We start from the raw sequence: 12,576 nt of genomic DNA, 5'->3' as shown, positions 1-12,576 counted from the left end.
TTGGGATATAAAATAACTTGTAGACACGTTCTGATAAACCTTTATAAGAGACAATTTTCTAAGCTCTTTGTAGGATCGATGCTCGTAGGATATCAAGAAGCGCGAGAAGTGAAGGACCATGTGGTTCTTGTCCATCAAGGGGCATGCCACACTGACCTACAAGATCCATTGTCCACCAAAATTAGGTCTCGAAGTCATGATCCATGGCGTCGCCGACACCAAGCATCGAGTGTAAATCACACCGAGTTGCGAAGCCGTTGTCTAACAATGTGGAAGGGCTAGGACAAAGGGCTGGGTTTGTCTGATTCTTGCCGGTGGCGATGGAGATGATGGTGGTTGGGGATGGCTGGTGGGTAGAGGGACAGGGCGGGGGAGGATGAGCCATCCAATGAGAAGGCAGTTTTGAGAGTTGTTGATTGGTATGGTGGTCAGTTTAGTGGTCGTTTGGCATACATTAAGTGATGCAAACCTTACCAGATTGCAATAAAAATGAAGGACAAACAGAAAAAGACAAAATCTGCACTTGGCGAATATAGATTCTAAGTACACAATGACCACCACCATGAAGATGATTCTAAGTAGAGTACTAAGGAGTGCCACTTACATTGTCCAAGGGCATGACAGATCATGGCATAATTATAATATCACATGTTTACTCAGTGACCATCCCCTAGCTGGCTCTATCATGAGTAGATGTAGGTAACGTAATGTTGTCAGCATTGCCGAAGGGTTGTACTCCACTCAAACAACATTGCATACACATCCCTCACTGGCTAGACTCGTGCCATCACTTCAAGGTGTCCTGCCAACACCATTGAAGGGCTTTGCGAAACCAAGATTTCACCAAAAGCGTGAACTTCACCACGAGGTCCGCATAGGAACACCACATTATAGATGACCATCACCATCCAACAAAGTCAAACATGTGCCGTAAATAAAGGGCTCATGTCAAAGGCCATATGACTCTCGCAAGGGGTACAAAAACGACAAATTTGTGGTTTCATGTGTGTTGTTGCCAAACACCCATCAACACCCTCAAGGAGTGCAACCAATGATAGGGGATATGAGTTGATTTGTGACGCCTTCAGAAAAGGAAGCAACGCCCATGGGCTACATCATAGCCGAGCTTACGCTCGGACGCACACCCTCTATCTTGAGCAGTTATGGGTACGGGGTTAGCATCAAAAGAGCCCTTAGCATGAAGAAACCTGACTGGAGCACATCCGAAGTTAGGAGGGCGATGAAGCGTTGTGACGATAACTTTAGGAAGTATGCAACACCCCGTGCATCGTCACCATGAAGACAGTTTGAGCCTTCAACATAACACCTCCCCATCCCTCATATTCGAGCATCAACAACAACCGACAGTCACCGCCACACTCTTTGCACACTGCGCAACACCACGAGTCATGCACATAGTGCATGTCACTGGTCTTTTGCTATGGCTTCCGCTTCTCTTCGTGCCCACATATGGTTGGTGAACCTCGGCACAGTTCTTCGACCGTAATGCGTATCAAGCTCAATCGATCTTTGCCGAATTTGGCCCAGGAGGCCATCGTACCCCCAGCCATCAAACAGAATGCCCCACTGTCGCCACAGGCCGGTGGTTGATGGGTGCGCCTCAATGCCGTCTAGGGCTACCTAGAAACAGCTGGTTTCAACAAGGTGGTTTCAAATGAATGCGTTATGCAACCACCAGACGCCATCTACTTCCAATTACTATGTGATTCAATAAATATGACCACGACATCTACTTTCATTCCTACAACTGCGTTTTGCAAGTGAAACAAAATGGAACTTCGTTTTGCAAGTCGAACCAAAATGGGGCCCTTTCTCCCGGCACCACCGTTTCTCTAGAAGAACCAAAATGGGGCCCTCTCCTAAAAAAAAACTGTCCTGTCCCCGTTGGGGAACGCGCCGCACCCGCAGCTGGAGATCCCTCCCACCCAGTCCCGGTCCCGGCTCACGAGTCCGCCGAATCCGCCGCCCTCCCTCCCCTCGCCAGCGCCGGAGAAGGGCCGTCCACACCTCCTCCCTCTCCGCCCACCGAACCCGCGACGCCTCCCCTCCCGTCCACTCTCCACCGCGCAGGCGATCCGCCTTGGCCGCCGATCTCCTCGCTGGTATGGAATGGAAGCCCTGACGCAGCTCCCTCGGGTTTCCGAGAGCCTCGTGTTTGATTGCTCTCCTCGATACCGCATTTCGCCCCGTCGATCAGTCGGGGGTCTGATTTGGTTGTGTTAGTGGCAGCTCGTTTCCCCCAAAATTTCAGACGGATTAAACTGTACACGGTCCACTTTGGGTCCGCTACTGGGTTCTGCCGATTAGTGGGAGATTCTGCTGAATTTGGTTCTGTTCTAGTGGCCCTAGTAACGTTGACGCACAGTTAGTTGACCTTGGATAGTCTCGTCGCAAGTCGTGGGGAAATTGATAGCTGGAGTGTGTGTGTACTTAGATACTTTTCAACTAAGAAATTCCGAGAGTTCCTGGGTTCTAACTTGCAATAGTGCAGAAATGTTTTCTGTTTGTTGTACGGAAAGTTATTTACAAACCTATGGGAGCTCTTCCACATCAGATAGTACGTATGTTTTTAATTTGGTGCCATAGCTGGGAATACTCAGTAAGGATTATCCTGTTTTCCAGTTTAATTCTTCAGACATGTTCTGATTACTTTTCTAATACCACAAGCTGACATGATTTTTTCTGGCCATAACTGTACGCATATCTCCTCTCCCCTGGTCCATTTCCTGGTTGCTAGAGACACATTATTTGTAATTGTTGAAAGCTTTTCTGTCTGCAGCATGGAAATACTATTGAACAGTTAGAAAACTGACAGGAGTTAAACATCAAAAGATAAGGACTGTCATGTTTTGCAGTTTAATTCTTAATGCATGGTCTGATTGTTTACTTTTCTTATATCTCACGTCGTCATAAATTTGCTCCGATAACCGTATGCGGATTTGTTTTCCTGTTAGTTCCATTTCCTTCTTGTTACTTTGTTAGAGACACCTGCTTTGCAATTGCTGGTTGAGCTGATGGTAGTGCTAGAGGCAGATGGCAGGGCTCGTGATCTGATTCTGCTCGTGCTTTGTAGGAATGGCCAATTTTACTAAAAACTTCCAGTCTTCAAGCAAACCAGATGGTGAAAAGAAATACCAGGGTACATTGGTTGCTTCTCCAGCAAAGGCCATTTCACCAAAGACAATAAAGCATATTGTGCCAAAACAATTGATCTTGAGCAGGGAGTCAACAGGTCATGTGGCGTCGTTTTTGGTAAAGGTTATTGCTCTTGAGGTAGTGAGGAGGATTTCTAAAGCAAAATGTCCTTTTGTATGGAATTCTATTCAAGCACTGCAAGTTCTTGGATATCCTCCATTTAGGTGGATTCAAAGATGGGCACCACTCAAATTTGTTGTGCAAGGCATTCAGGTAATTTTATTCCTTAGCTCTTCAAGGCCTTGGATCTCTTGAAATGTCTGAGCTGCACATTCTTTTTTTGTTACAAAATTATATGTGCTTTTGTAAGTTGTGACCTACATTAATATTGTGTTAGCTCCTCTATGTGCATGAAGATAATTGAAAGGATCGTTCTCTTGCTGTTATTCTTTTATCTAGAAGACCAGGGATAAGTTGACTATGCTCTGTTATACTCCAGCACTGTAACTATACTTGCAAGTTGCAAGCATAATATGCTTCATAATTTGTGACAAATATAACTATGCGTCGTACTCACCTTAGTCCCCTGGTTTAGTCCACCCAATGGATTTAACGCATGTGTATCTGTAACTAGCTGAGGGGCCATGTGTAGCTACGGAAGTAAAAAGAAATCCAATCTGGTGGGAAACCCAATGATATCAAAGCTAGCCTAGGCTTAGGGAAAAGCCAGACAATTTGCAGATAGAAAAACTGTATAAAGAATCATATGTATTACTCCCTCCGTCCGAAAAAGCTTTTTCGGAAGGAGGGAGTACATATTTAAACCCCCAAAACAAGATTGTGGAGATCATGGAGATGGTTCTACTTGTCAACAAGTTGCTTCTGGTGGAGAGGATCACAACCAGCAGAGCTATTTGAATTAGCTCTACCATCACAATCAGTTCTTATATTTATATGAATAAATGGTGTTTTCTTTACCGGATTTTGAGTCTAACAAAGAGCTATAACCGTGCTAGGCTCAGGCTCACTCAACCCTCAGTGGAAAATACTGACTTATGAGTTGGCATAGATTTTATTTTGGCTTAGCTTTTGTTTGGCTCCTTATTCTGCAGACTAAGCTTCTTGAGGTGTGTGCTGGATTAAGACTTGGAGAGAGATGAAGAAACTATAAACATGTCTGTAGTTTCCTTTCCAATATATTTTAGCACTAACCCTGATAATATATATTACTCCCTCCATCCCACAATATAAGATTGTTTTTCAAGCTAATAGCTTGGAAAACGGTCTTATATTGTGGGACGGAGGGACTATGTACTAAGTTACTGTAGAGCATCTCATTCAATTCATGTGATGCTGTGCTCATGTATGCTCAGTTACCTATTTGAATTCTCTTGAATGTATTTTTGTCGTTTTAAGCTTTGTTGAATTGCCGAGTAGGAGTATAACACATTGTTCTATGATGTTTCAAATCCTCTGGTATATTTTTTTGTGGTTCTATAATGCTTTGTTAAATTGGCTATTATGACACATCTGCTTTATGCTGTTTCTCAAATAGTATTTGTTTTAATGATAATATATTTATGTTTTCATTGCTTCTGAGCGCTGATGATTTTTCTCCAAATGCAGAAATTATCCACTCCACTGCTGTTCCTATCTGTCACATCTGCACTAGGTGATCTTTCATCTAAGAGCGATGAAGCTGATGATGGACCTAGTAGCACTACAGGAGCTCCTGACCTTCCTGCCGAATCAAATGAAACATCATCGATTTCTGATACAAGGTTGGTTAAGACTTCAGGAAGAAACACAATAAGTAGCTTTAAAAAACACAATAGCATATTTTCTCAAACCGTTCCATTTAAATTTGATCACATCTAACTGCAATATCAAGAAGAGGGTACAGAAAGAAATGTCTTTTTATATTTCCTCCCATATACTGTATATTGGAGCTGGTGGTAATAGGATGAATGCCATGGCATTACTCCTCCACCAGAAGTAACTTGCTGACAAGTGGAACCTCTCCATCATCCCTGCCATCTTGTTTTGGATTATTTTGTTTTTCTAATATGACTATCTGTCTATCTCTGCCATCTTGCAATATGACTATTTTGTTTTTGTAATATGACTATGGCTCGAACTAGTATGGAGATTGATCCGCCACAAGATTGAATTTATTTTGTTACTTCTGTAGCGATGCACATGCATTCAGCTAATGTTTGATGATGGTGGTGGTTTCTTTGTTTAGGGAGGCCGCTGATGGGGATGGTACAAAGGATATTGTTGTTTCTGAGAATTGGCTGGTGCTACTTTTCAAGGAACTTGAAAAACAAGGAATCACTTTGCCTGAGAGGTGGGCTTGTACTAGGCTATTTGCTATTCATATTAAGTAATACTACCTCTGCCTGGAATTACTTGTCGCTCAAATCGATGTATCTAGCACTGAAATACGTCCAAATACACCCATTTTAGCGAGGGAGTACATATTTTGCACGTCAATCCTAACCTACCACCACAAGGTGTGCGGGGGTGGGGGTGGGGGGAGCAACGATATTTCTTTTGCACTTTTGAATATTTTAACTTGCAAGATATTGATAAAAATCTTGGTTATGTAACGGTTATTGTCTATGTTATCTTATGTCCAGTCATGAGTTTTACCTCTTAAGGAGGGTGCAAGTTATCCAAGCCCCTTTTACTGTATCCTAAGTAGCTTGTTGGCGGGTATTTGGAGGGGAAAATAATATATTATGTTTTGACATGATGTTCAAACCTTTCTTTTGTTACATTCTGTTATATTTGGAGTTGCATGTTTCTATATCAGAAGACTAGTTACATGTTGTGGTGCTGGCAAGCATAGAAAGGATCTTACTGGCGTGCAGCGCGATGCCATATGGCTGAATAGTTTATCTGGTGTATGTTTCAGGTTCAGTGAGGATGAACTACGCAGATTCCACATGGCAGCAAATGGTGACCTTTCAATCTTGGTCTCTTCAGTTAAGAAGACAATCCGTTGGAGGGAAACTTTTCACATACTTACATTGCAAGAACTTGAGAAATGGTCCCATTTGGTCTTTTGGCATGGGTTTGACACTACACTTCGGCCTTGCTTAGTAATCCGTCTTGGAGTCGCGTGCTCTAGCATAGCCCCTCGTGATAGACCTTGTTTTGGGCAAGCAGTAGGTAATTTTTCAACCTGTTTTATCTGACTATCAATTTGTTCCATAGTTATTTTCCTTGTAATAGTCCATCATCAGTTAGAGCTTGGTAAGATGGGAATGGATTTCTTGCTTACACTTTGCGATAGACCTTATTTTTCTATCATGCGGTCCATTGGTCCACTGTTACTTAATCTGACAGAAAACATAATTTCTCTTTCAGCAATTATTTGTTTAGTTGTTCTTATCATTTACTAGAAGTTAGTTAGTTTTCTGGTTTACTTGCCACTTCAGAGTCATTTTCCTTCCTGTTTTGAGGTTGCAGTAGTGGCCACTAATCACTAACATCTTTCTGTCCAGTTTCTCAGATTGACCATGGTATTATACATTTGACCAACGAAGAAGATCCAAGAATTACTGTTTTGCTGGATTGCCACGGGATTTCTCCATTCAAATTTCCGATGCAAATGATGAGGTCATTTGTCAACTTGGTTCAAGAAAACTACCCAAATCGTCTTGGAGTATTAATTGTTGTCCGTCTTCCTCCAGTTGTCAGAGTTATTGCACAGACTTTTATTCAAGTAAGATTACTATCTTTGCCCCATTACTCAATGCACACGATTCACATTTGTATAGCTGGCATCCTTGTCATTCTTTCTGTCTATCAATCATGTAATATACAAACCTCCATCATCAGCTACATCTGTTTTATGTAGATAATGACCATGTCTTCATGATCTTGTTTGGTTAGTCTGTTGTGATATTAATGTACATGACTGCTAAAATTTGCAGGTCTAACCACCTGTCTCAGTATTAGGTTTAGTGCCAAAATTTGCCTGTCGCACTCTTCTATTGGTTTTTGTTACGGCCTCTCCCATATTAAAATTATGTCATGCATTTTTCATACAAAACAGGAAAGTCTGGATGAAAGCCTGAATGAGCATTATTAATTATTTTGAGATGATCTAATAAGCAACTATGGTACTTACTATTCCCTTTTCAATCCTGAGCAGCTCCTGAAACCATCCACAAAGCAGAAGCTGCGTTTTGAGGGGGAATCATACAAAAAGACGTTAGCTGAGTTCTTACAGATAGTGCCAGCTTTTCTTGGTGGCAAATGCAACTGCTCACGATGCAAGAAGCCTCGCGACAGTTCACTAATCCAGGCAGGGGAGGGGAGCAGGAGCAGGAGCCTTACCAGCGCCGGCTCCAGATCACGAGTCTCGGACATGGACTTCGACGAGGAACTGGAGGAGCTTCCATCCCCTTACAACTGCGAGAACGCGATAAGGGCTGCGGTGGTCGGCCTCCTGATGGTGTGGATCTTTGTCGCGTTTCTCGCTGGGATGAATGACCCCCAGTCCATGTCTTAGCCTCCCGGGTCTCTGTCACCCGACGGTTCATTGTCTGCCAGTGCCAGTAGCATAGCGTTACTGTATGTTGTTTCTTTGAGGCTGACGGTATGTTGTTTCTTGCACCAGTTCTTCTTCCGAATTTCCTCTGCAAGCCGGCGTATAGTGTCGTGCTGTGCCGGCCGCAAGATTTATATAGTAGATATGAATAAAGTTGTGCGTGTATTCAGCATGGTTCACTCGCAGTGTGATAGGTGCTACTATCACCACCCTTTTCGGCGGTTGTTGCTAGGTGTAGTTTGCCAATGTAATTTTGTACTTCAAGAGTAAAACAGAGGATTGTAAAACCACTGGATTTGTAGAATTGTGGTGTTGAATGGAGTACAAGATTGCTGTTGCTGCTAGCTAATGCGCAACCATTCTCATAGCCTTTTCAATATTACAGTATAAACATAAGAATATGATAAGATTCCATAAGCAGAACAGAGGATTGTAAAACCAGTGGATTTGTAGAATTCTGTGTTTGATTTGCTAGGAAAAACAAAAGAATCATATAAAACAGTCAAATTAAGGCTAAAGCATATGCAAAAGATAAGATTAAATTAATACCATGTTAGTTATGGTCTTTATGCATAGGAATGTAAAAGAAAGAGGTTGGAGTTGATTGTAAAGTTCGTTTGACTCAAATCAAAGGATTTTTCTTTTTACATTCTTCCTATGGCCAATTCATATGAATCAAGTGGATGAATAGTGTAATCATAGGTAAATTTCCTGCTCCTATATTATTTCTTTACTTTTTCTACGAGTCAAGGAGGCCCTTTGTCGGGGGTGGCAAAGGTAACCAGCACTAGCTCCAACATGACAAGCTGCAGCAGGACAGTTGCCACAGGGAGAATATCAGGTGCTCCCGGAGCACCTAAGCTTAGCATTACTAGTAGAACCCTCAAACCCTCGAACCCTCACTAGCGTTTTAAGGGGCCAAAAATGATCTTTTTGTGCACTTTTTACGGGTTGAAAAACAGGGGCAAAGATTAGAACCCTCAAACCTAACCCTTATAACGGAATATTCCCCATGAACGACGTTGTCGTTGCGCGCAGGAGGTCGACGGGGCGGCCGCCGGCGACGGGGGCGACTAGCAGCGGCGGTCGCGGGCGTGGGCGCGGGAGTTGGGAGGATTTTTCCCTCCCGCGCGAGTATAACCGCCAAATGAGGGTTGGGGTAGGTTTTGCTCCCCAACCCTTACTTTTGAGGATTGGGAGAGGGTTTGAGGGTTGGACCTTTAAAAAAATTTGAGGGTTTGAGGGTTAAGGGGTTCTAGTCTACGGCATTTTTCGACGAAAACTGTAAAAAAGCAGTTATTTTTTAGGGGTTTGAGGGTTTGGGGGCTTTACTAGTAATGCTCTTAGGTGCTCCGGTGCGACCTCGGCCGTTGGATTGTGATTCAATGGGCAGCATCATGAGGATGTGGACCAAAGCATCATTTCAGGAATGTTCGAGGCGTTTTCTGCAAAACATTCATGCTAGATCTGTCTTTTTTGTATCTCAATGTGTATCCCGCTATACCTTTTTTTCTTTTTGTTATGGCCAAAATTGTCATGTTTAGGTGGATGTCATTTTTCTCTTTGACAACTCTAGTTTATTTTGGTTTTTAGTATTGGCAACTCATGAGTAATCTAAAGCTTGACCAAAATGTTGACAAGTCAAATATTTGGTAGCTTGCGGTTTGAGCTTGGGCTAATTCCAAACGGGTTGGTATACAGTACTGCAGAGGATCCCAACCCATTCCAAACATATGATGCTTGTTGACCTAAAAGGAAGGGATACAAGAGGTCTACAGATCTTGGTGAGCAACTCTTTACCCAATCTTACTCGTGCTACAGCTCTAATGCATATGTATTTCCTCTGTTATTAATATCTCTCCGTATCAAAATATAATACCTTTTCTTGAAGATATTTTTTTGGACTTTGAATTGGTCAAAGTCTAAAAGACGTCTTATATTAATGAATAGATTGGGTATTATTTATTTGATATTTTTTTGAAGGAAATGTAATGTAATTGAGTTTTTTTGTGTGTGCCGTCATCTCTTGTCCACCAAGAGTGAAATTAGGGTGTGTGCCCACACCATAGTAATACTAATATGTGTTTATGGTGGATTTTTAGGGTTCACTTCTGTCTTACCTGGTTCACAAATTTGAATTTTGTGTTTCAATCTTATCATTAAAAAGTCTGCCCATATTTGATACATCTCCAACGTATTTACTTTTTCAAATACTTTTGCTATTATTTTGACCTCTAATTTTGTATCATTTAAATAAAACTAATCCGAACTGACGTTGTTTTCAGTAGAACTAGCATTGATGTTGTTTTGTGCAGAAATAAAAGTGCTTGAAATTGGACAGCGGATTTTTTAAGAATTATTTTAGAAATAAAGAATTATGGAGCGAAAAAGTACTAGAGGGGGCCACAGCCTGGTGGCGAGCCACCCTCCATGGCGCGCCATCTAGCCGTGTGGGGCCCCTGGGCGCCGCCATAAATTCCCATATATACCCAAAAAAGTCACAAAAAATTAGAGCAACTTCAATGGGGCGACCCATTTCGTCCGCCCGCGTCCGTTTGGGTTGGCGTGGACAAAAGTGGCGGCCCAATGCGCCGACCCAAACTCAAATCGTGTCCGCCCGACGTCCGCGCCAACCCATTTCCGGCCCAAAATTACGCCTGAAACGCGTCGGCGCGGACGCGAAGCGGACGCGCCGCGCGTCTCCTCGCCGTGCGCCGCGTCCCCACCCGGCGGCCACCCAACCGCCACCGGTCTCTTATTTATGACGACCACCGACAGCGGGCCCACGCGTCAGCCAGTGCGCGCGTCCTTTTTAAACCACACGTGCGGCGGGGTCGGCCTCATCCACTTCTCCCGTCCACATCTGGCCCCCCACCACTTCCTTTGCTTCCTCGCCGGCGACCACAAACCCTAGAGCGCGCCATGGGCCTCTTCGGCAAAAGCAATGGCAAGGGGAAGGGCACCCCCGACGCCTCGTCATCCCGTGCTCCCCCTCCCCCTCCACCGCCGGCGCGTTTCCGCCCTGGACGCCGGTGCCTGCACATCCCGGTGCACCAAGCGCGGTGGCACTGGGAGTACAGGCAGCCCCTTCCCTACCCCGACATGACGCTGCCGCACCATTGGCATTTGGATCCAAACCGGATCCCGGTGCCGGCGGTTCCGTGGACCCAGCGGGCGCACGACGACGAGGTGCGTCGGCGTCGCGCGCTGCTCACACCGGAGCAGCGTCGGCTGCCCGAGTACGCCGCCGACTCTCCTAACTGGGAGGCTTGGTTCGCCCTCGAACACGAGGAGCAACGTCGCTCGGGTGTCGACGTCGTCCCGCCGCCGTTCCCACCGCCGCCCCCGCAGGTAGAGCCGGAGGACATGGAGGCGGAGGCGGAGTACCAAGCCGCCCTCGAGGAGGCCCTGCAGCACGCACTGGAGGCTAGCCGCATCGAGGAGGACGCGCACTGGGATGGGCTGGAGCAAGCCCTTGCCCTGTCGGCGGCGGGGGACTCCGTCCACACCCCGCTCTTCGTGCCGCCGCCTCCGCCGTCGCCGCCCGTATAGTTGGAGCCGGAGCCGTCGCGTAAGCGCTCCCCACCTCCACCCATTTGGCCGGAGAAGGCCTACTCGTGGACGGGCCAGTACCGCGAGTGGGTGAGCGCGCCTCCCGTCTACTTCGCAGCGACATCGGAGGAAGAGGCAGCCCACCTCGAGCGATGGAAGGAGCACTGGCTCCGCCAGGAGCAGGGCGACGACGAGGAGCAGATGCGCTACGAGGCCATGCTCCAACGCGACGCGGAGGCGCTCCGGCTCGAGGAGGAGGAGGAGGAGCGCGCGCGGCTTACCGCAATGCCGCCGCCCCAGCAGACGCCGGAGGAGGCTGCCCTGGCAGCGTACCAGGCGGCGTTCTGGTGGGTTGGCCCTGCTCCAGTCTTCATCGACCTCACCGACGACGGCGACGTCAAGGGCAAGGGCAAGGGCAAGGCCGACGACGTTTAGGGCAGCGTGCGGGGCGGCAGCAGGCGGGGGCAGACTTTTTTAATGTTTTTATTTAATGTTTATTAGATGTAGGTGGACTTTGGCCGGCGTTTGACCGGCCACTTTTATGTTTAATTGCGTTTATTTCGTGCAACTTGTTTTTTTTTCATGCCGTCACATTTGGGTCGGCCTCCCCGTTGGACGGTCAAGCCGACCCATTTTAAAATGCGGACATCGGTGTCCGCCTGGCCGACCCAAACGGACAAAAGGCGGACAAAGCGCGCGTTCGATTGGGTTGCCCCGTTGGAGTTGCTCTTATCACCGTGTTTTATCGTACGGAGCCGCTGTCACCTCTTGTTCTTCATCGGGAGACCTAATCTGGAGTCTGTCTCTGGCTTCAGAGAGAGGGATTCGTCGTCGTCTCATCATCAATCCTTCTCCATCAACAATTTCATGGTGCTCACATCCATGTGTGAGTAATTATTCTATATGCATACTGAGGTAGATGGGATTTGGATGAGTTTTCTTATGTAATCATTTTCATTTTTGTTAGAGCTTGATCCCTAGTATCCATTATGTTCTGAGATTAATGTTGCTATGACTTCACTATGCTTAATGCTTGTCACTAGGGCTCGAATGTCATGATTTCAGATCTGAACCCTTTATGTTTTCTTAAATATATTAATGGCCTTGATCTTATTTGCATGTCACCTGTTATCGTTCTGAACTCTAAACCCAAGGTGACAATAACTTGGATATCGACGCGAATGACTTTAACTTGAGGATTAATGTATTCATCATGTGTTAATGCTTTATCCCGATTTTTTATTAAAAGAAGTGCATTAACTACTCTTAGTTTCTATTAAGACACCGCTACCACAGGAGGGTAG

General features: G+C 45.4%; 1 protein-coding gene across 1 annotated transcript; it reads left to right on the top strand.

Moving 5' to 3' along the window:
* The first annotated feature begins 1,835 nt into the window (after positions 1-1,835).
* On the top strand, positions 1,836-8,069 carry LOC119303816 (SEC14-like protein 1). Its single transcript, XM_037580966.1, has 7 exons — positions 1,836-2,123; positions 3,095-3,429; positions 4,783-4,937; positions 5,402-5,506; positions 6,077-6,333; positions 6,669-6,889; positions 7,322-8,069. The coding sequence occupies exons 1-7, from the start codon at positions 1,868-1,870 to the stop codon at positions 7,679-7,681; spliced, it is 1,689 nt and encodes a 562-aa protein (XP_037436863.1). The 5' UTR covers positions 1,836-1,867; the 3' UTR covers positions 7,682-8,069.
* Positions 8,070-12,576: the final 4,507 nt, after the last annotated feature.

Source organism: Triticum dicoccoides, chromosome 5A (assembly GCF_002162155.2).
Source record: "Triticum dicoccoides isolate Atlit2015 ecotype Zavitan chromosome 5A, WEW_v2.0, whole genome shotgun sequence".
Taxonomy (NCBI): Eukaryota; Viridiplantae; Streptophyta; class Magnoliopsida; order Poales; family Poaceae; genus Triticum; species Triticum dicoccoides.
This window is presented reverse-complemented; position numbering and strand designations above follow the sequence as displayed.

Excerpts from the sequence above, each read along its gene's own strand:
- LOC119303816 (XM_037580966.1), top strand. The coding sequence starts at position 1,868 with ATGGGGCCCTCTCCTAAAAAAAAACTGTCCTGTCCCCGTTGGGGAACG. Across the intron at positions 2,124-3,094 it reads GGCCGCCGATCTCCTCGCTG|GAATGGCCAATTTTACTAAA; the intron begins GTATGGAATGGA and ends CGTGCTTTGTAG. Across the intron at positions 6,890-7,321 it reads TTGCACAGACTTTTATTCAA|CTCCTGAAACCATCCACAAA; the intron begins GTAAGATTACTA and ends AATCCTGAGCAG.